The 25,596-nt window shown below is 41.1% G+C and overlaps 1 protein-coding gene across 1 annotated transcript in view; it reads left to right on the top strand.

Moving 5' to 3' along the window:
- Positions 1 to 531: 531 nt before the first annotated feature.
- Positions 532 to 25,596, top strand: part of LOC145400120 (muscle-specific protein 300 kDa-like) — a 39,786-nt gene continuing 14,721 nt past the window's right edge. The window contains exon 1 of the mRNA XM_080272631.1: positions 532 to 826. Coding sequence (XP_080128757.1) covers positions 659 to 826 — 168 coding nt within the window. The 5' untranslated portion in view covers positions 532 to 658. The remainder of the gene's footprint in view (positions 827 to 25,596) is intronic.

Below are 25,596 nucleotides of genomic sequence, written 5' to 3'. Positions count from 1 at the left end.
AAGAAACAAGAGCCTTCACACACCTAGTTCTTCCTGGGAAACGAAATGAAAGTTACGACGGCAAATGGCTCGTAAATATTTACAAACATCTCATCCCTGATTGTTATGACAGGTGGAAGGAGTAGAGTCTTATCATGTATCTAGTTCTTCCTGGGAAACGAAATAAAAGCTACGACCGCAAATCGATCGTAAATACTGTGATGACAGGTGCGTCGGAGGCAGGTGGGAGACATGAGTAGCAACACTGGGATCAGGTTCATTCATAAGGGCGTGGGGAGGGAGGGAGGGAAGTAACAGGAGCTGGGCGAGTGTGTTCAGGTGGCTACACACACGACCACGCCCACCTTTGCTCGTCTCAGCTGGCCATTGGATATCCTGGCCAGGGGTAGAGCCGCGGGGGGAAATCTGGGGCAGAAAGACATGGTTTTGTCTGCATTCTTTGTCCTAACTTGTACGAGGTGGGTTCTAATTTTACCACGGGAAGGGGGAGAGTGTAGGTGAAGCTGGGCTCAGTCTGGCCTGTGGCTCGGCGAAACGATCTGTCGGCTGTGTAGCGCTCCGGTGCTGCTCTCGCCCTCCTCCTGTCCTCCTCCTGCAGACAACTCCTGAGCTGACGGAATCTCTGCTGCCCCTCGAAAAGCTAACTTAACCCGGCAAGATGACGTTCTGGCAGGAGAACTACGGCTTCGTGAAGGATGTGTACGACTTCCGAATCCAGAAGTACCAGGAATGGATGGATAACCTGGAGGGCATTGTGTCGAAGGTGATGGCCCCCAACGTCCAGTACACCTACAAGGAGTTCAAGAATATCCAGGACAGCCTTTCTGTGAGTACTCCATATCTATCAGTCTGCCTGTCTGTTTATTTAGCCATCTACAACATCTATCTATCTGTTGTCTTTCTATCAGCTACCTGTCTGTCTTTCTGTCTTTTTGTTTGTGTTTGTCTGCTTGTCAATCACTCAGTATGTCTGTCACTCTGTCTCTGTCCGTCTGTCTGTCACTCTGTCTCTGTCTGTCTGATTGTCTGTCACTGTGTCTGTCTATCTCTGTCTGCTATTTATTTATCTACCCATCTATAACCAGACACCTACATTCCGGTAGAGGTGGCGACAAACAAATCGCCTCCATGTCACCCTCTCCCTCGCCATCAGGCTGCCCCCTCTCAACTCACACACACACCCTCTCTCATGTATTTCTTCACCCTATCCCCTCATCCTTGGTCTCTCCCTCTCCTTCTCCCCCTCCACCTCATTTACACCAGACCCAGTGATAAGGGCCAGACATTCATTCACGGATCATGCAGTCATCTGGAATCTTGTCATCCCCCCCCCCCTTTTTTTTTATCTGGCGTGGATCGCTTTCCTTAACTCCATTACTATTCACTCTCTCCCTTCAAAAAAAAAAATAATAATAAAAAGAAATAAAAAACTGGAACCAAATTTACCTTCTTTGAAAATCAAGTAGGCTACGTAATTAACCTGTATAAGAAAATAAATAAATAATTAAATAAATAAATAAAGGTGACTAGCGATATGTACGGCTATAACTTTTTTTTCTGTTTATGAAACTGAATCTGAAACTAAAATGAGAGAGAGAGAGAGAGAGAGAGAGAGAGAGACAGAGAGACAGACAGACAGACAGACAGAGACAGAGAGAGAAAGAGAGAGGCGAAAGTTGAAAATGAGCTCTGAAAAACTAGTCTAGGCTGCTTGATGGAAAGAGGACGCTCGCATAATAGCCCTCATCAGGAATGTATGAAAACGCAATGAAGGTTCTGATGACCGGGTTCACTGCCTGCCGAATTTCCCGTCTACCTTCTGATTTCACCTCGATTCAGAGCCCTCATAAACTTGATTTGGATTCCACCTTCATTCAGTGTTTCACCTTGATTTGGACTCCACCTTGATTCAGTTTTTCACCCTTAGTTTTTTTTTTACCTTGATTTGGATTCCACCTTATTCAGTGTTCACCTTGATTTGGATTCCACCTTATTCAGTGTTCACCTTGATTTGGATTCCACCTTGATCAGAGTTCACCTTGATTTGGATTCCACCTTGATCAGAGTTCACCTTGATTTGGATTCCACCTTATCCAGAGTTCACCTTGATTTGAATTCCACCTTGTTCAGAGTTCACCTTGATTTGGACTCCACCTTGTTCAGAGTTCACCTTGATTTGGATTCCACCTTGCTCAGAGTTCACCTTGATTCTTGTTTGCCTTGATTTGGATTCACCTCACATCACCTCGCATCAATTTAGATTTTCCTTATTTCATCTTCATATCTCATCTCATTTTTCATTTTTCCTAGTTTCAGTTTTCAATTCATTTCAGATCTCACCTTAATTTCACCTCATTTCTGACTTCACCTCATTTTTGGTATCACCTTAGTTCTATTTCCACTTCATTTTGGAGTTCATGTCAATTCAAACTTCATCTCGACTAAGACTTCACTTAAAATATACATCATCTCAAATCAGACATCACTTAAAGACAGACATCACTTCAATTTAGACTTCACCGCACTTCAGACTTCATCTCACTTCAACTTCACCTCACTTCAGACATCACCTCACTTCAGACACCACCTAAGTTCAGACGCCATATTATCAGTTTTCCCCCCTTGTTTATATTTTCCTACATAAAATCCCTCTTTATTCATCACAAAACAATCATTACATTTTTTTCTGTTTGCAAAGACGTCTCCTGATTTTTTTTTTTTTTTTTGCGTGACGATTCTACATCAATTTTTCATCACGGACTTTCACAAATCTCTCTCTCTCTCTCTCTCTCTCTCTCTCTCTCTCAACAGACTTTTCCTCAGATTACAAAAACGTCTCCTTAATTTTTTTTCTTAAGTGACAATTCCACATTAACTTTTCATCACCGACTTTTACAAACACTTTCTCTCTCTCTCTCTCTCTCTCTCTCTCTCTCTCTCTCTCTCTCTCTCCCCATCAGTTTCTCATGAATATTTTTTATACGACCTTTCAACACTGCCTCTCGCCTTCAGAAATATTACTCACACTTTTCTTCTATGCTCAACGCCCTATTTTTCTAGTCACAATGACCTATGCCAAGAGATTACCTAATATCCTTACTCTTATAGTTTTTCCCACAAGGCGTCCATATCCCGCCTTTCTTTAACCCTCTCATGGTCGCCACAGCTCTAGTTACTCGGTTCCAGTTGACACCAGGCGATTTTATTGAGCTGGGTGTAAGGTATAGGGGCCTGTATGTCTATAATATCACCATTAACCCATCTACGGTCGAGAGAACTTTAGGATTCGATTCCATTTAACGCCAGACGATTTTATTAAGCTAAGAGTGAGTCATAGGAGCCTGACAGTGCTAATCCCCTCAATCCGATGACGCATATCCTTGTTGCTCCAGACGATTCAATTTAACTGGGAGGGCTTGACACACCCTTCACTCCCTTCTTCACCACGAGAGGCTTTTCCTGGGCTGGAGGAAATCGTCTGGAGGTTGCAAGATTAAAGAGAAAAAAATACAGCAAAGTCGAGGAAACAGTCATCTTTCCAGTTCCGTCTGAAGAAAATTGACACTTGGCGAAATACAGTGAAAACCCCCCCTCTACTAGTGTCTATTTCATTTCATTCGTTTTTTCCACTATATATTCGTCAAATTTTGGAAGGATGCTTGTGTGTCTGTCTGAACATCACCGGACTAAAGGGGTTAATCGTCTTCCCCTCTCTGATCCCTCCTCAGAAGTTTTTTTTTTTTTTTTTTTTTTTTTTTTTTTTTTTTAAACGCGATTTTTCCTCAATTTCTCCTGGAAAGATTCTCCTCTCAGTCACTGCTTCACTGATCTCGTCTCACACACACTTTCACATTGCGACTCACCACCTTCGCTTCCGTGACGCCGTTGCACGAAAGTTGTTTGCATGTCACCTATTTCTAATTTTTAAGCTTCAGAAATATCATCATGTACGGTCGCGGACATAAATAACACTCCACTTTTACATGCTTCTTATCTTCAAATAACCATCTTAATTTGTGTGACGCAGCTGCACAAAAGTTGCATCCATATTTTCATTTATTTATATATATTTTTGTTAACGTATAATTTTCGGAACTTTGCAGATTCCGTCCTATCGAAATATCATCTCGTACAGTCGCGGACAAAAATAGCGATCCACGTTTACATATTTCACAGTTTCATCTCAGTACCTCAACTCCCGTGATACAGTTGCACAAAAGTTGCTTCCATGTATTTATTTATTTATTTATTTATTTATATTGTAATTTTCGGTACTGAAGAGAGTCCGTCCTTTCGAAATACGCGTAATGTACAGTCGTGGACATAAACACTGAGTCACTTTTTAGTCGAACAATATTGATAACTTACGCAACAGTCTTAAATTATTGCCGGGTTCCAAAAATCACAGTATTGGTTATCGAATAGCATCGTTCACAATTCTATATTTATCGTAATGAAGTGGATCAATATTTATGGTCGCATCCGTAAACTGTTTAGTACTGCCTTAAACTACAAACTGTTCTTTCTTTACCTAAGTTTTTGAGTTACAGCTATCTTCTGTGAGAAAGAGAGAGAGAGAGAGAGAGAGAGAGAGAGAGAGAGAGAGAGAGAGAATCACTAGACTTTAACTACAATCACCCAATAATGGTACACTGCAGGGCTCGATATTCTCCTCGGAGGAAGAGTGGTTGCCAGAATTTAAACTCTCCCATGCTGGCGATGCACGAATGGGACAACAGAAAATTTACACCAGAGAAACCCACCAAACAACAAACATTTTACAGTACACAAGCCTTCAAACAACAAACAATTTACAAGAGAAACCTAAAAACCAAAGAATTTACAAAAGAAAAGGCCTCTACACAAGATATTTTACCAAGAGAAATCTCCACAATCAACAGACAATTTACATAAGACCCGCAAACAAGACCTCATCCTGTAAATGATATCCCCAGCCCCTTCCTCACTCTCCGTCTCATTCTCGCCACACAAACACCACACATAAATTTACACCAACAGTCTGTAAATTACGCTGGAGGGAGGGAGATGTTGCAGGGTGAGCAGCTGCTTATAAGATGCTACGTAACTCACACTAGACATACTGAATACTTAATTCTTTTTCAGTTAGTATGCCTGACTGCTTAGGCTACACGGGTCATACTAAGCATACTGCATACTGTTTTCTTGTCATGCTACTTATATGATGCTCAATATTTCATACTAAACATTATTCATACTAGTTCCTTTATTTGCTGCTATACTATGTAGCTTATAATATGTTCTACAGGTCATACTAAGCATACTGCATGCTTTATCTTTCATCAGGTACTGAATTACTCTACTCTTTCATGGTGGAAATAACTCTAGTATTCATATCCTCACAACTCTGTCTCTCTCTCTCTCTTTCTCTCTCTCTTTCAACTTCTCCATGATGGGGACAAGTCTGCCATTCTCTTCCACATAACATTCTAGATTCCTTCCTCTTCATTAACTATTCATATTACTCTCCCTCTCTCTCTCTCTCTCTCTCTCTCTCTCTCTCTCTCTCTCTCTCTCTCTCTCTCTCTCTCACGCCAGACGATTGTCTTCAGCTTAGCGATTCAAAGACACTGAGCGATGATGGTTAACCCTTTCGTAATGGGCATAACTCCAGGATTATATTTCAAAGCTTAAGCCAGATTTTATTCGGCGGAGAGAGAGAGAGAGAGAGAGAGAGAGAGAATCACCCACCGGACTGGAATGATAGAAACAGTCCATATTAACCCCTTCACTACGAGCCCTCTCATAGAATAAATAAAGACGTATGGTAATTGCTATAATAAACTGAAAAGTCATTAGTTGGGTTATAATTACCTTATTAAAAGTCATACTGTAATTATTTCCACACTTGTCCGCCATACTTTAAAAGAATTACTGTATCTATTATTGCGATTTTGAATTTGCCATTATTGCATCTATTTTCATATCTATTTCGGTGAGAGATTAAATCACCCCAAAGGCAACACAAAGCTTGGTTAAATGTACAGATTCTACATTTCTATCATCATCATCATCCTGGTTCTGTTCACTGCGGCATAAAACCCTTCCTCGTCCTCCTCCTCTTCCTCCTCCTCCTCCTCCTCATCATCATCATCATCATCATCATCATCATCATCCTGCCTCTGTTCTCTGTGGTCTAAAATCCTTCACAAACTTTCATCCAAACTTCTGATTTTTCGTCATTTGTATTCCACCCCAGCAGACGTACGGGCTTCCTCCCCACATATGGCTCTCAACTTTTTCCCATTCCAATCACTGAACTACTTTTTGTTTTTATCTGACGGTACTGGGTCACTCTCAGATCATAAATACTAAGTTGTGGTTGTATATTTTTTGATGAGCCTTAGTTATGAGTTGGGACTGAGTCTCTTTGGTTACTAGTTTAAATGAGCCTTCAGTCTGACTACACCTGACCATCAACTGAGCTGAAAGGGGTAAGGGGTCGTTGGCAAGTTGGAAAATACACGCTGTTATTTTCTTAATTTAATATCTTCAATGGCGTGACCTTGCCTTGGCCATTCCTATTTTCACCTGTATATATAACACACATTTGCAAATTCAGGAAACTCACTTTTTATCCTGCCATGAAACCTTAACATTATTTCTGCCATTACTTACTGATCACTCCTAAGCTTCTATTTATTTATACTTTACTCATTTATTTATTTAACGTGAGTATCAGGGTCGCACCTCCATTAATCACAGCAGGAAGGACTCATATACTACATACTTTATTATATGAAAACACTGGCATTTTCAAAAACCCTCAACGCATTACTGTGCGTTGTATGAAATACCTTTTGTTAAAATGAAAATGCTTACTGCCATTCACATTTTTTTTTACTGTCATCCACATTTCTTACCGCCATTCACAATTTCTTTTACTGTCATCCACATTCTTAACTGCTATTCACATCTTTTTTTTCTCTCGTCTCAGCCATTTGTCACTGTAACACCCACGGACTGCACACCTGTCCCCGGTAATTCGTTCTTCGACTACCTTCACACCTACACATCAACACATATAGATCGTTGCTGCTATACACATTCGTCCACAGCGATAATATCCTCATTCAAAGCAACATACGATTCCTAACACATTGTATGTACAGAGAAGAATTCTATTTTACTTAATGCTAAGAAGATGACGTGATACTGAATACATAAATTTGTCTTTGCACAGCGTCACTCTCCTCCTTAATCTAGTGACAGATCGTGGTAGCCTTTATTATGCTTTACTATCATCATCATTATCATCATCATCATCATCATCCAGTCCTCTTTTACATATACCTTCTTCTACATATATCTTTCTAATTTTTTTTCTCAGCTCGTAAAAACCTACCATTCTCCCTCAATATTTTTTTTCTAGTGCTTTCGTTCATTTCACCACAACACTAAAATTCTGGCAGCAGGTCAGCCCAACAGGAGCTCCGGATCTTACCACCTCTTCCCATAAAACCCTCAACACGCTGCTACACATACCTCACAGCTCCATTAAAATCTCTCTCTCTCTCTCTCTCTCTCTCTCTCTCTCTCTCTCTCGACCCCGACTACGCCAGAAAGAAAATGAAAGCAACAGCACGTAGCACGCGACCTAAGCACGCACACCTTTCATTAAAACAGCCCTCCCCCCGAGAGAGAGAGAGAGAGAGAGAGAGAGAGAGAGAATGAAAGTACTTTTGACGTCGACTGTACAATATACCGGGACCTAATTTCTCCCAGTATAATCTCGGGGACTTTTTTCTTGATTAAATTCATTCCATCCTCGACGATATAATATTCAGCTCAGGACAGACTTTTCCAAAATGAGGAGTAAAATAAAGCCTTCTTTAAGACACTCGTTACTAAGTTAAATAAATCATCTGGAGGAATAAAAAAAAAAAAAAAAAAGAAAAAGAAAAGACGTGAAAGGAAAAAAAAAATGGGAAGGACGTCACAGTATAGGGCCTATGAAAACAAGTCTACGGTCAAGAATCGCCCGGAATCAAGAGGTTTAAAACAAAAGTCTACGGTCGTGAATCGCCGAATTTTACACGCCGCATTTACAGACCGGCCACCGTAATCTCTCTCTCTCTCTCTCTCTCTCTCTCTCTCTCTCTCTCTCTCTCTCTCTCTCTCTCTCTCTCTCAACTCCTCCAACGAAAAACAAAGATAACGTTTTCTTGTTCCTTCCACCTTTACCTAAGTTGACGGACGATCTTACCTGGTCCCTTGTTTGCATCAGAAATCAACTATCACACAAAGAAGCTGGGCCTTGTCACTGACCTTCTGAATACAGGATCAGGAGGGCAGTGATGGATGGGTCTCTGAATATTCTAGCAAGGTTTCCCATACACAGACAGCCTGAGACGTGGGTAAGGGAAGTTCTAGCACTGCTCTACTTACGAATGAAAAGCCTTGGGTAGATGAAGATGGGAAGGAGGTATGGCCAGATAAAGGTGGAAGGGGTATATAGAAAAGGATGGCAGTATGAGTAGTTAAAGAAGGAAGGAAGTAAATAAAGTAGAATATTAGGTACACCGGATACTGTATATATATGACAGAAATCATGTGAAAAAGAAGAAGTATTTTTCATGTCGTTTCTGTTACCTTCATGGGATTTTGTGCAACTGGAGGATTTACACACAGTCTTTATTAATTCCTTTACTAGACATTAGAATACTTCCTAAGTTTTATTTATTCGCCTCTTTACAACCTAAATGAGGAATATGTGAATTGACTGCATGGGTTAGTGACTGTGTAAATTGGGACGATGTGTCTTATTATTATTATTAATATTATTATTATTGTTATTATTAATATTATTATTATTATTATTATTATTATCATTATTATTATTTAATCCTTTTGAATCTCTTGCAAGGCGAAAATACTACTACTGCTACTACTACTACTAAATAATAATAATAATAATAATAATAATAATAATCATCATCATCATCATCATTACCCTGACCCTTTCTATCACTCATCATCATCATCATTCACCACCACCACCACCACCACCACCATCATCATCCTGCCTCTCTCTCTCCCCCAAAGATGTAAGAGACAGCGGGTCAAAATTAGCTAAAATCAGACACCCAACATCATAAAACAAGAGAAAAAAAAGAGAAAAAAAGAAAGAGAGAAGAGAAAGAAAAACTCACATCCCAGACTGGCTAAGAAAAAGGGGAGGTGAGAGCGAGATTGGAAAAGAGTGAGTAAGAGTGAGTTTGGAAAAGTGTGAGTGAGTGAGGTTAGTGTGAGGGTGGTAAGAAGGGGAGGAGGAGGAAAATAATGTTGAATGTGGTGCTGTTGTAGCGTGAGAGGAGGAGGGGGAAGGTTGGGGAAGTGTGTGAGGGTGAGGTTTGAAGTGTGAGGAAGAGCCTGGGGAAGTGTGACGGTGAGACTAAATGAACGAGGGTGAGATTAGTGTGACTGAGGATGAGGACAGAAGTGTTAGTGTGCGTGAGTTGAAGTATGAGTATGGCTGAGGTTGAGAGGTGTGAGTGAGGGTGAAGTATGAAGGTGATGTGGTACTAAGTGTGAATGAGGGTGAGGCTGGACAAGTGTGAGTGAGTATGAGTTGGAGATGTATGAGTGAAGGTAAGGATACAGAAGTGTAAGTGAGGGTAAAGGTGAAAGTGTGAGTGAGAGAGACAGAGAAGTTAAAGTGTGAGGCAAGTGTGAAGTCAGAAAAGTGTGAAGCAGGTGTGCGGTTGAGCTAGAAGTAAACACGAGGGAGAAAAAGAGAGTAAGAAAGAAAAGAAATCTTGCTCTCATTCTTTCCTTTATCCATCAGGCGGCACATTCTTCGACCTCAACTCTCTCTCTCTCTCTCTCTCTCTCTCTCTCTCTCACTCTCTCTCCATCTTAAATGCTGAACTGTATCAATAGATTAACATTACAATATAATGCTAGTCACAATGAAGTGCTGCAGAAAGGATGCAGGACCACAGTACAGTATTACAGTACAATTTTCTCAAACTAAGCTCCGTGAAATAAGCTGAAAAATGAAAAAAAGAAAAAACTGAGTCAAGTTAAAGTGACAAGACTATAACGAGTAGAAAACATATGCTACAATACTTCCGAAGCTACCGAGATTACGACCCATCAAAAAAAAAAAATAATAATAATAATAAAATAAAATACCCAGACTCAAAATTTTCCGACTGATAAAACATAAAATATAATCATCACACAAAAATCATTACGTTTCTTCCTCACCCACATGTACGGCCAAATCCAGTGTGTGTCCCTAACTGTGTCACTCACTCATTCACTGAGTCACTATGCCTTTTTTGAACGATGAACTCTGGCAAGACGGAACCGTAGAGTTAAATGAGCAACACCGTTATGGAAGGTGTGAGACGGAGAGATGGGGTAGTAATGGTGTGTCTGGCGTGGGTTTGGGGTATGTCAAGGGTGTGTCAGGCGTTTGGTGTGAATCTGGAATGTTCATGATGGGTGCGACTTAGGACACAGGACACCTTTTGGGATGTGGTGGGGTGGTGCACACAAGTTAGGTGAGTGCGGCTGTTAAAGGTGTCCGTTTTGTTTTCGGAGTTCCTAAAAAATTAGCCGAGTGATAAAACAAACCAATATTTCACGAAAACTCAAATTATAAACGTTTCGAGGCAGTGTAAAAATAAGTTCCATTCAGACACACACTTAATCGACTTAAAAGATGAAACAGAATGCAAAAATTAGGTCTTCTTTTCACCCGAGTTTCTTTGCCTCTGCCGCATCAAACACCAAGGTTCTGTGTACACTGGGAGGTGTGTGTGTGTGTATGTGTGTGTGTGTGTGTGTGTGTGTGTGTGTGTGTGTGTGTGTGTGTGAGAGAGAGAGAGAGAGAGAGAGAGAGAGAGAGAGAGAGAGAGAGAGAGAGAGAGAGAGAGAGAGAGAGAGAGAGAGAGAGCACTTTTATGTGTAAAGAAGTGCGAAAACCTTGGATGCTGCTGGTGTTTGTGGTGTGTTTGTGTGTAGGTTTGTTGGGCAACTGCGCGTACCTGGGGAGGTTGGGCCTCAGGCTCTTTTTTGTGTGTACAATATGTGTGTGTTTGTATACTGTGCAAGAACCTGAACACACACACACACACACACACACACACACACACACACACACACACACACACACACACACGCACGCGCGCGCGCGTCCACTCCAACACGCCTTACCTCCATTGTCACACGCTACAAAAACCATAATTCCTTTTCCCTTCCCCCGCCAGAGTAACCAAGGACGACTAGCATACAAAAAAAAACACAGCTACACATTTTAACTGCGTCTATTTACGGCTTCTACATTAACCTGTGCGGCACCTGAATACGATAAATGGCTTCAGGGAACGGGTTATCTACTCTATGTCCAGAATCGGATGCTCTGGGAAATTCATGTTAACTAATATAACAAAATAATCTTCGTTCTAATTAATTCCTTTAGTGAGTTGGTGTTCTCTCTATTCTTCTGCTATTTTATTCAGTTCAGAGAAAGTTACTCATTCCTATGGTATATTAAAAAATTTACTATCAATCCTTCTTATTTTTTTTATAGTTCCTAAGATGGATAAAAACATTTGGAGATAGGCAAGAACGTAACAAGACGTCATCGTACTGAAGGTGCTAAAAGGAACACCGGGCTGAAAGAAAATGGGGAAAATGAAGACAAAGTGGAAGAGAAACTAGTTAAAATTGCCTAGTAAAAATGAGAAAAAGAAAACAAAGAGTAGCAAAAGTATAATGAAAATAAGTGTTATTGTACTGAATGGATACGTGAGAGAGAGAGAGAGAGAGAGAGAGAGAGAGAGAGAGAGAGAGAGAGAGAGAGAGAGAGAGAAATGGTTAAGAGTATGACAAAGCTGATTTAAAAATAAAAAGTACCAATATTAGTTTAAAAAATGAAAAGAAAATGGTCTGGTGGCAGCAAAAATAAAGAAAATGGGTTACCGTGCTAAGAGGGTAAAATATAGAAAAAAAGAAAGAAAAGACTCCACGGCTGAAAGAAAATTGGAAAGACAGAGACAAAGTGGATGGGGAAAAAGTGTAACAATGGTCGTATTTCACACTTGCTAATTAAAAGAGAGAGAGGTTGGACACGCGCAGATTTATCGCTGTGTATGTTACTTGTTACTGTGTGTGTGTGTGTGTGTGTGTGTGTGTGTGTGTGTGTGTGTGTGTGTACGTGACGATGCGCACAAGGGCATGGTGTGGGCAAGGCGGTGGCCAGCCTGAAATAAATGAGTACAGGAGAAAGTGGTTACCTAAGAGCAGAATGCGGTACTACTCAGCTACCTTCTCCCATTACACGCCTTGCTCTCCCCCCCCCTCACACACACACACACACACACACACACACACACACACACACACACACACACACAGCAGGGTGGAAGAAACCCCCCTATAAAGGACGACTGTTTTATTTCATTCCTGTTACCAAGATTTTCTTTCTTTTTTTTTAAGATATTCGTGGCAGTGAGAGATTTAATGAAAGCTCTGTCAAAACCCTCCGGCTTGAAGAATCTCTTACGTAAGGCAATAATAAAATAATAATAATAATAATAATAATTAAAAGAAACGGTACCGGGCACAGCAAATCCGTCCCCGGCGGTCATTTTACTGCTGATGTATAAACACAACAGGATATCTAGTCAAAGATGAAATATATCTAATCTGAAGTAAATCGGGTGAAAATTGACAATTATTTATGGCCATTTGAAATATTAGGCCCGACCCACCTGACACTGACCTCCCTACCGCTAACTAAGGGGTGACCCCCTGATGTAATGAGTCATGTTATAGGATGCAGATTTGAAAAATGCACTTTTAGATTTTGGTTTCATGTCGATATAACGAATATGAAAGGAGTTATGGCGAAATAACTATTTTTAAATTTTACATTTGGGGTGCCTACAGCCTGGACCTTGGCCCAACTGGGCCTAAAATTTAATCACCTGATCAGAGCGTCATAGCCCATCATTCCTGTAATTTTAGTCAAAATCGCACCAGTATTTTCGTGTATAGTTAACAGACAGACAGACAAACCGAGTGAAAACAATACCCGTCCCCGAGCCCCTCCGGGGCGGGGAAGGGTAGTAATAATAATTATAATAATTACAATAATAATAATAATAATAATAATAATAATAATAATAATAATAATAATAATAATAATATTAATAATAATAATAATAATGACAAAAACAAGAAAACTTTACATAATTCTCTTACTGAGAGGCGTTGCGAAACCTCTTTTACCAGCGCCTACAAGGCCAAGCATCACACACCTACGCCAGCCTGACCATGAATTATTGCGACCTTCATTTCAACACTGACCGCAGAACCGTAAACAAATTAAGTTCCATTGATTCCAACTTCGATGTCTGGCTTAAAGTGGGCCAGGCAAATGGAACTGGATGGATGTAGAGGACAGACGCGGAAAGGACACCAAACGTTTCAGAATGTCAGTCCGGGAAAGTTTAAGATGGAAAGGTTGGGTGGGAGAGAGAGAGACAGGTTAGAGGTTCAATTCTTTATTTTCTCCAAAGTTTCGGGCTACACAGAACCCATCTTTCGAGAGCCTGAAATGTTACAGAAAATAAAGAATTCACTCTCTAACTTGTGTCTCTCCCACCCATCACTTCCTCTTTGAACAATGGATCATCTACAAAATACAATATACCTGCACACTGGTTTTCAGACCCAGAATTTCTTACGTGTGAGTATTAGCTGTTGTCACTGAGTAAGATTTTGCAGCTTAATCCTTCCGGTACGATGTAACTTCTTTTAATCAGGCTTTACTAATAAGATTTTTTCACCTTAGTTAAGTCTTCTAATAGACAAGGAGTTGCAGACGGTTGTGTCTCATCCCAGTAGCACAAAAAGTCTCCTCCATGGTGAACAAAATCCTCTCTAGACAGCAGGGATGAAATAATATAAACACATCACCACAGTGCATGTTAAAGAGAAGTAACCTAATTTTCCCACGTCTCCAAACTCATTACTACACGCACCGAATTAATATAAGTACTGTAAACTTAAATATACAAGCAGTAATACCCAGAGACAGACACAACTACAGAACTGCCACAAAATTAATATTAAAACATTAATTCTGTACCTAATTCACTTTTCAGGCCATGGTTAACTCGTTCGCTGTAAGGCCATCATGTTTTTATAATTCTTGCTAATTCCAGATGATTTTGTTGATGGGGGAATATACAACTAGAGTGATTTTCAACGCATCATACATTTAGTGATACACACACACACACACACACACACACACACACACACACACACACACACACACACACACACACCATTCAGCACAGTACACAGGGTATTTCTTCAGCCTGCCACACTAATAACATTCCACGAAATGCTCTATTCATCACTCGGCTCTTACACTCCATCACCCACCCACCCACCCATGTCACACACACACACACACACACACACACACACACACACACACACACACACACATTCTCAGCTACACCACAGTTACCAAATCTCATCAACACCCACACACTTCACCATACCATACTCACCACACCCCACCACAAATATTTCTTCACACCACACCTAACCCAGTCTGACATTCCTATCTATAACACCCTTGCCTCTCTCTCTCTCTCTCTCTCTCTCTCTCTCTCTAGGGCTACTCTACGTACCTACCCATGAAACCTCCCTGTATCTATCCACACACACACACACACACACACACACACACACACATCTCAACACGCAGCCTCCGCACTTTACACACCACTGCACACATTCCACCACATCTAACTCACCACTCAGCTAGTCATGCTACACCACGCACTCTCGCACTATCACGTTTCATTAACCACCTGCACGATACACTTACTGCCTCCTCACTCTACTCTCACCACACTCACACATCACACTCACCACACATACTCTCCTACACCGTCCCACTGTTTTCTTACTTATGCTTCACACCAGCCTGATTTCACCACACCACCCATACCACATTCACCACACACCGTTCTCCACGTCATACCCTACACCGTCACATTTTTCATGCTTCGCTCCATATTCATCACACCTTACTATATTAGCTGTCCCACTCTACGCACCACTGTCCCACTCAACGCACCACGCACTCTCCCTGACACCACACTCACCATGCTCTCTCTCGTACACCACACCACACTCACCACGCATAGCAACGCACTCACCATCCTGTTCTCTAAATCACACTCATCACGCACCTTCTCACACCACATTTACAACACACTCTCCCAAAAAATTTTATTTACCATACACTCTCAGACCACAATCAGTCCACTCTCTCTCTCTCTCTCTCTCTCTCTCTCTCTCTCTCTCTCTCTCTCAAAACATTGCACAACATTTACCACAACCACACATTACCCTATCCACATCCTAGCACACTTACTCCCTCACTCTCTCTCTCTCTCCCTCTCTCTCTCTCTCTCTCACCACACCCACACACCCCGTCCATATAAGAACACCCGTGTCTTAAGGCCACTCCCAAGGACGTCGTCTTGAAATTCTTCCTCAACTATTTAAACTTTTTTCTCTCACGACGCATTTTACGGAGGGTGAGCGTCGGGGAAGGGGCCGTGGGTGTCTCAAATGCTCCTTCAGGCAGGTATTTTTGCTCCAGTTTATGCAGTAAAATGAAGGGTATACGGGCTTATTAACTGGCATGCATCTAGGAACATTTTACTCACTCTCTCTCACTCTCTCTCTCTCTCTCTCTCTCTCTCTCTCCCCTTTACACATCCTTTCCAAATGAAACTTCGCGGAGAAATAACAATAAAAATGACAATAATAATAATAATAATAATAATAATAATAATCTTTCGTGATTCCACAAAAAAGAGCGAATTTACATGAAACAGATCACAAACGTTTTCGAAAATTTTTTACACCAGTGAAAACTAAGATTAACTATTTAGGATTTTCGGGATCTGAAGAAAAATGAAAGTAAGAGATCTGAAGAGAAATGAAAAACGACTGAGGAATATGAAGACAATGAATAATGTATAATAAATATCCTACGACATCTATTGGTTTTCTAGAGGAACGCCTTCACGTCGTAGCACCGATATAATGAAGTGGCTCCAATATTCGGTTATACAAATGTCCCTCAGCTCCCCCCCTATCCCCCGGAAGGAAGATGGTGGACTGAAGGAGGACAGTTCAGTTTGCATTCCACTGGGTTCACATTTCTGATGAATCTCGGGGTACAGCAACAACAAGAACAATTACTACTACTGCTACTACTACTACTGCTACTACTACTACTGCTACTACTACTACTGCTACTGCTACTACTACTACTACTACTACTATTACTACTACCACGATGACACTGGAATGAAGACTTTGCCTGGGTTGTTATTTTTGTTGTTTTTGTTGTTGTTGGTATCCCAGGCCCATCTGGACGTGAACCAAGTGGACCGCATGAAACCGGGCACTCCAAGCAGGCGCTCCCAGAGATCATTTGCTAGCCAGGGTTAAAGTATTGTTGCAACTATAGCCTTTCTACTCTAACTTGGCCTAAAATTGCTTTCGCCCCACCTTGAATGCTGATCTGGTACAATAAATTAACACATGAATTTGACAGAAGTCACGAAGAAGTGCTATGGGAACGATGTAGTGGTGCAGTTTTATCCATTTCTGCCACTGAGCTACGAGAAATAAACTGCAAAAGGACGAATATCTAGGCCAAGTTAGTATGAAAAAACTATAGGTACGGTACTAGGCCTATGATGACATTCCACCACCAAACCAGCTACTCTGTCAAAACACATGACCATATGAAGTTAATTAATATGAACCTCGACATGATATCTTGCTGTGACCCTTGAGTTTATCTGAAATGTGAACCTGGTGAACTGCAGGCTGAAACTACTCTCATCCCACAGTTCACAATGTGGGAAGGCGAGGATGACGAGGTAAGTTCTTATAAACGGGCAGCACAGTAGAGCCGCCCGGTTATATTGGGGCCACCACGTGAAGGCGTCCCTCTCCATCATATACACCAGAGAGACACAAACCTGGATCGTGGGGGTACGGTGGCGGACATAAATACTGATCCACCTCTTTACGATAAATAACGAGATGGTGAACAGTAACTTTTCAGAATACTCTTTACGAACTTCATAATTGTTCGAGTAAAGAGATGAACGATAGCCGCAAATGTATCTCTTCCCAATATACTTTAAGTCATTGAAAATAATGTGCATCGTTACATTACAAAAGTGCCTGCAGTTGAATGGCAGACTTATACTTAACCCTCTCCAGTATAATAGGATAAAGCTGGAAAGGGCTGCCTTCATGTGGTGGCACTGATATAACCCGAGGTGCTCCGCTGCCCGGTTATAAAAATGTCTCTCCACTCCCTCCCTATCAGCCCTAAAGGAGGAGGATGTTATGCTAGAGAAGGGCAATTTCAGCCAGCAGTCGACCGGGTTCACGTTTAGATACGCCTGGGACCACCACAACTTAATTACACACACACACACACACACACACACACACACACACACACACACACACACACACACACACACCGTAAAAACAGCAGTATGAATTAATGAAAACTAAAATATGATAAAAAACAAGGTTAATAATCTGGCACCAGCAAAAAATGTAAATAGATAATGCGCATACTTGGTGTATTGCCTAATGAGCTTAACGTGGGTGAAAAAAAATCCTGCCTGCGAAAGAAATGCTATCTAATTAGGGAGGAAACTTGGTGCACAGGATGATGGCTGGCTGTCATCTCTGTCTCGCTCGTTTTCTTCCTCGTTCTGTCTGTCTGTCTGTCTGTCTCTACGCATGGCATTGAGGAAAGTTTTTACTGTAAAGACTAGTAGGTATCATGATCATTATACTCTCTCTCTCTCTCTCTCTGCTTATTTCGTGGTGCCTACAAAATGACCATGTGTAATCTAAACCATATAGAGAAAACACTAGCATGAGAGTATTAGTAACTGGAACCCCAGGCTCATCTGAATGTGAACCCAGTGGAGTGCAGGCTGAAACTGTCCTCTCCAGTAGGCCACTATCCTCCTTTTGGTGGACAGGGAGGGAGCTGGGGGATATGTGTAGCACCGGGCCTCTCCACCGACCAGTTATGTCAGTGCCACCACATGAAGGCGTCCCTCTCTCTAACACCTGGCATGGCTATAATAAACTATGATCTGTATTTTAGTTGATATGGGGGACTTCCAAGCACCTCCTGTTTAGCGATTTATTTTGCATATTACACTTTAACATTTGAGAATCTGAAGGTGAAGGGGGGGGGGTTAGGCGCTGCGCTATCCTTGTCTTTGCCTTGTTGAATCAGATACAGCCATACTTTTCTCTCTAGCAAAAAGCCTCAAAAGAACCATTAAGCCTCTCGCTGTTGACTTGCCTTTGTACTCCTTTTTTCACTTTTATCATGTCCTTTTAATCCCAACATAATTACACCACCAACATACAAAAGAATACTGAACTACAGGGAATAAATCGCTAAAGAATAAATGTTACGAACTCCTCCAAAGTTACATAGCATACAACCCTGAAACCCCCGATGCTGAAAAGCGCCACATGTAACTTAAGCCTTGAGGATGGGAGTAGCTGGCAGTGGTGAGAGTGTGGGTCTGATAGCATCTCCCTGGCTGGCTTGCTGGCTGGCTTTAATTCTGGGCCTGATGGGGGAAATTCTAGCCTCCTCCCACGCCCAAAATAGCCCTGGGACCCGAGGAGTGCTCTTAACCCCGTTCAATGGCGATTTATTTTATTTTAGTAATTGTTATCCTCATACGATTTTGTTTTGACTAGGAAATTTTCTCACTGTCATGAGGTTAGGATCTGTAATGACTTAGAGAGAGAGAGAGAGAGAGAGAGAGAGAGAGAGAGAGAATTATATCCTCAGTGCCAGGTGGATTTCGACTTCAATTCTGCCACAGTATTTTTTTTTTTTTTTTTTTTTGGCCTAAAGAAATGTCTCCAGTACCGAAGAGGTAGAAACAAGACTCCATTTTCCCTTTTCACATCGCTCAAGACATAGTTTTTTTTTTTTATTCGTACCTTTTCCCAGATAACTGTACTCACCAAAATCTCGTATTGAAGTTGTTGAAGACTATAGGCGGTCCCCAGTTTCGAAATTTTCCCCAACCAAAAAAAAAAGAAAGAAAAAAAGGAAAAATGATCTCTGAAACAGCAAAAAAATAAAAATAAAAATAAATAAGAATAGAAATACGTCATCAGAGTGAAGTGATTTACTCTTTTGCTATGATAACCTCGTGTCTATTATTTTCTCGTCACCCTTGTATGGTTTTGTTTATATGTCAGTCACTATTATTACCCTCCTCACTGACACCAAGCCTGTCTTCATCAGTATTAACATTTCAGCATTTTGTATCATTTCATTACCAAATAAATCACTCCATTGCAATCACGGAATCTGACCCATTTTTTAGGGAGACAACATTAATTTATTCTTACTCCCACATGAAGATTTTATTCAATTTGAGAGAGACCCAATCACAAACACAAAAAAAAATCAAAATAATATGATTGTCAGGTGGCAAGGAAAGGAAAAATATCATTCCAGGGAAGCGGCTGAATATGCTCATCTTGCTAACAATAGGCGATACTGTTTTCCAATATCATATGCAGTAAAAAGGCTCAAAACAATTTCTTTAGCCCTTCCGCGAGGTTGGCAGTGATTAACTATATCATGATGGCTAACTCCAGAAAAAATACTAAGCGGCAAACGTAAAAAGGCTACACAAAATCACACTGAACGAATACACACAGTTACCCCCAACAATCACTCACTAACAACGCCAACCATCTCCCCTAGAACAACCACAGGGAACAATCACAACAACAATCACTCTCTAACAACGTCAACCGTCTCCCCTAATGCAACCATACAGAACAATCAACATGAGCAACAATCACTCACAAACAACGTCAACCATCTCCCCTAATGCAATCACAAAGAATAATCAACATGAGCAACAATCAATCACTAACAACGTCAACCATCTCCCATAGAACAACTACGGAGAAAAATCAACGCCTGCAACAATTTCTGCAATGCCCAGGGTGAACCAGCGCCAGGAGAGGAAATGCCCTGCTGGTCTTGGCCCGAAATGCCGTGGTCTTAAGTGGTGGGTCTTCTCGCCTTTCCTACCCTGTTCTCTTGCCAGCCTGTGTAGTAGTAGTATACGGTACACTGAAGAAAACAACTATCTTCTTAATTCCGTTTTGGGATTGATTACAACTTACGAAAAAGAATCAGTCACATAAGAAAAATCTCAGTTCTATCAGGAGAATATTTACAACTTAGAATATCAGTCACATTAAAAAAAAAAAAAAAAAATCAAATCTGTCTGAAGAACATTTACAATAAACGAAACAGCGTAAGTCTCATGCATAACAATGATCTTCCCTATTCTTCGTGAAAATAATCACAACTACTCAAACAAAATAACCCCCCCAAAAAAACAATGACATTTTCAATTACGTCTAGAGAGTTTCTATGAGTGGCAAAACAGACAGCCATACAAAAAAAAAAAAAAAAAAAAAAAAAAAAAAACGGAGGAAACATTAAACCTGAAAACTAGCAACCAATTAACGAAACGAAGAGAAAACGAAGTACAAGATACCATCGATTTTTAAAGCAAAGTACGGTGCCTTAACATCGTCACTTCCCAATAATTTATATCGAAAACTCAACACGTCCAGCAAGTACGCCGATAACAACTTCTTGCAATGTCTGGCGAAGCTGTTATGACAAATGATGTAAGCAAACAAAGCCTTTGAGAGCAAGCACGTAGCAAACTTTTTCCAGCCTACGCAGGAAGCAGAGAAGTTCTGTGCTTTAAATTACCTTTTGCGTGAAATCTTTAAATTTTATACATTTTATAATAAATTTATAAATTGACTGATTGACTCACAGATAAATAGGTATGCACACACACACACACACACACACACACACACACACACACACACATATATATATATATATATATATATATATATATATATAGGTGTGTGTGTGTGTGTGTGTGTGTGTGTGTGTGTGTGTGTGTGTTTTACATGTATGTAAGATTATTTGTTGAACAGTTCTGTAAATCGATGAAAAACAGATACCCAATATCCGATGCTAACTATAAAGCACAAAAACCAAATCTTTTCTCAAATTATGCAAGATGAAAACCAGGAACGTGGCAGGAGCATCAACAAGGGCACAACGAGGCCAGCATTCAGGTGGGGGGCGAGCAACACCACCACACCGCCGCCATTACCATAACTGTGGTGCGGCTAATGATCAACACGTCACCGCCATAAGCACCGCTGTTGTGGTGCTGGGTGTGTGTGTGTGTGTGTGCGGGGGCTGGGACAGACACACATGCACACAAACATATGCGCAGACACACACGCAAACACACACACAGATGGGCTGACAGAGATACACAAACACAAGCATTCTCTCTACCTATCTGCATATCTGACTATCCATCTACCCATTTATCTATTTATCTGTTTATATCTGTGTGTGTGTGTGTGTGTGTGTGTGTGTGTGTGTGTGTGTGTGTGTGTGTGTGTGTGTGTGTGTGAAAGTTCGCTATCCAAACTTAGAGCACGTCCATCACTTTCCTTCCTGACGCATCATATCAACAAGAATCAGCTATGGTCTGAGAAACAAACTGGGCATCTCTCAGCTTAGTATTATGAGAGGCAGAGGAGGTGATATATTAAGATAACTTTTGTCATCGAGGGTACAAGTATGTGAACGTGTAATATTTCTGTGTGTAAGTCGGTGCGTATTTGACAATAAGGATATAAGATTGCCAGATCGAAATACAGTGATGGCTTTTTTCACGAGTACATTCTTTTACTGCTAGTTGGGGAGTTTCTTTTCTGCTGTGGGGGAATTTTAGATACAGTTCTCAATATATCTCTCATTACTAAAGGTCTGTCCTAAGTTTAATAAAATCGTCTGGAACAAGGAAGAATAACGTACAGGGAAACGTCACCAGCTTGAAGGGGTTATATCTAAGCTTGTAGACTAACATAATTTCCTCCCCACCTACAGTCAGCTATCTTTCAAGTTCAAACACACACAAGCCGTAAAAGCTAATTACAGGCTCACATTACTCTAGCCTTGCACACACACACACACACACACACACACACACACACACACACACACACACACACACACACACACACACACACACACCATCACCCCCAAACCATCATCCCACCCTCCCCACACACCACACTACTCATGAGCTAAATTTATTCATGAAATTCCACACACACACACACACACACACACACACACACACACACACACACACACACACACACACACACACACAAATAGTTCCCATCCACAATCAGGAGAAAAACAGTGTCAACAGAGGCATGACGAGGCAATCAACCGGATTCAGAACGATGCCAAAGCGCGCATGAAACTTTTTTTTTTTTTTTTTTTTTTTTTTTGACGTAAGGACGAAATAGCGAAGTTCTTCCTCTCTTATCCCTTGAATCCGGTGGCGTGTTCTTGATCATTATTTCCGTCGGTTGTGGATGCTCCCTAACACCTTTTCCTACGCGACTGATTCTGTTTTTATTACATTCCTTACTGTCCTGCTCTGTACGACATAAATCCTTCCAATATCGCCACACCCTGCATAAATAAAGGACAAGAGGACATCAGCCACCCATATCCAAAAATAAATCGCCAAGGCACTGGCGTTAGGGAGCTTCCTTAACCGACGAGACGGTCATAATGTAAAAGTGAACTAAAATAGTCTGGTGATAACAAGAATGATAAGCGATAAGAAAAAGGTAATCGTACAAAAGGGGTTAACAGATTCACTACCATGTTGTCCTTGGGCGGTATTCTGATGTGGATAGGGAGTTCCCTAACGCCTCTTCCTTACTGGTTTATTTTCTCATTCTGCTCCGTTCCTTTATTCTCGTGTCTTATTCGTGCAATCTAAGTCGACATTGAAAAGATATAAGAAGCAAAAAAGAGGAAATCAGTGAGTGGTCTGTAAAATAAATCGCTAAGGAAGAGGTGTTAGGGAGCCTCCTTACACAAAAAATATTGCTTAGGTTAGAGGATTACATTGGGGGATTTGGGGATTAATAAGGCTTTATCTGACCCCTACAGCTGTAATACTGATCATAATCTGAGTAAATGCGTCTGGAATCATCATCATCATCATCATCATAATTCTGTCACCTCCATCACCATCATCATCATCATCATCATCATCATACTATTTCTGTCACCTCCACCCTCATCATCATTATCATCTTATTTGTCACCACTACCACCATCATCATCCCAATCACAATTCTCTCATCATCATCAACATCGTCATTATCATCACCCTATTTCTGTCACCACCACCACCACCACCACTATCATCATCACAATCACAATTCTCTCACAGTCATCATCATCACCATCATCAGGAATCAGCAAAAACTAAAATAAAAGGGTCGTCCCCAGGCCAAAGCATCTTGTATATAATTTCATATCCACATAATCTACATAAGAAAAAAAAAAACTACTGTATTCTTTTCAGTAAAATCCTCTAATTAAACTGAAGCCACAAAAATCGACTCAATAACCAATCAGAGTGGTACAGCCGCGTCCACACCACACTGATACCATTTCTGCGTGGCGTTCTCTCCCTGGAAAATGATTTATTACTCCGAAACGAATGAGGACCGGAATGTACAAACAAACTTGGATTAACTATTGTGGATATGATTTGTTTTTATGCAAGAAGGAAAAAGGGAGACTGTACAATTTTCCTGTCTCTATATTCCGTTCACTTTAAATTGGTGTAAAATTGCCATCTGTCCATCTTGAATGCTGAGCTATAAGAAGAGAGTAACACTAGAACAAAGTGCTGGTCACGAAGAAGTGCTATGCAAAGGAAGCAGAGCCGTAATACTACCAAATTCTGCCACTGAAGTAAGGGACAGAGGTTGCCAAACGACGATAATCTCAGCCAGGTTAGGGTGAATGGAGTGTAGCTCTTTCAGCATAAATATATCATAAAAAATTAAATAAAACATAATCCTAAAAAAAAATCATTCTACTTCCACATGGTGTATTGTAAATCCAGATTCATCGGGAAAAGTGATGAAAACGATTTGTCCATTAAACATGTGTTCAGTGTATATACCTCGTCCCCTCTTTCCCTCCCTCTCCTCCCCTTCCTTCCTCTTCCATCCACCTCTACCCTCCTTCCCTCTCCCTCTCTCCTCACCTACTCTCGTCAGTCTCTCGCTCCTCCCTGTGACTCCCGACTTATGACACACCCTGTATAATTATCCTAATCTTCTTTACTATTTTTTTTCACCTAAGGATGGGATGAGGAAATTTTTAGCTGAGAGGAAAATATCATCAATAATTTTTTGTCTCTGCAGGATGAACTAGCAAGGGTGAAGGCTGAAACTTGCCATACTTCACGTCCTTCCTGTAAGCGAATATCCAAAGTTACGAGAGAGAAAACTAATCATAAGTCTCTTTGTGAATGTGTCTCAGGCAAATGATTTATGGCTCCGAAATGAGTCTGGGTAAGCGGAGAAATTTTGCACGCCACACACGCACGCAATACATCAGCCGCTGCTCCAGTCTGGCATATATTGAGAAGGGAATGAATTGGAAGTGTGTGTGAGGACCCTGTTTGCTGCAAGAGTCAAAAGGGAGAGGAATGTGAAATGTGGATTTAATGTTCATGGTACAAAATATTTACGTGTATTACCTGTTTCCTCTCTTTCACTTCCCATTATCCCTTTTTCCCTCTCCCTCCCTCTCTCTACCCCCTCTGTTATTCCCTCTTCATTCCTCCCACGATCCTTCTTCTCCCTCTCCTACCCTCTCATCACCCCCTTATTCTCTCTCTCCCCTTTCCTCCCTCCCCTATTCCTCTTCCTACACTCTCACTCCCTCCTTTTTCTCCTTCCCTCCTTTCCTCTCCTACCCGTCTTCCTACACCATCACTCACTCCTTTTTCTCTTTCCTTCCTTCCCTCTCTCCCTCCCGCCTACTCCTTCTCCCCCTCCCACCCTTTCTTCACCGTCCCTCTTTCTCCTACTCTCTCATTTCCACCCTCGTCATGCAACCATAATCCCCGGTAATGACTTCATTTGGGATTTTATTTGAGGGTCTCTCAGTCATTTCTCTTGCCCTGGCTCACGAATGACGGACAAAAGAGGGTTGCTTTTAAGTTAGTTTACCTTCTATCTGTCTATCTATCTATCTACCCATCTATCAATCTATCTATCTATCTATCTATCTATCTACCTACCTACCTGCCTATCTATCTATCTATCTATGGGCTTATTTACCTTTTATCTCAGTCTACTGACAAATGCTTTAATTCCTGAAGGGGTGGCCACAAACAAATCGCCTCATATTGCGATGTCCTCTGCTATTTGGCTGTCCTCCCTCCAACTCAAACATTCCTTCCCCATGTATATCTCCACTCTACCTCTCCATCTCACCCTTGGTCTCCTCCTCCTTCT

This window comes from Coenobita brevimanus, chromosome 51 (genome assembly GCF_032717465.1).
Source record: "Coenobita brevimanus isolate Jiangsu-jjx chromosome 51, ASM3271746v2, whole genome shotgun sequence".
Classification (NCBI taxonomy): Eukaryota; Metazoa; Arthropoda; class Malacostraca; order Decapoda; family Coenobitidae; genus Coenobita; species Coenobita brevimanus.
The sequence above is the reverse complement of the archived record's forward strand: the minus strand, read 5'-3'. Positions and strand labels throughout refer to the sequence as shown.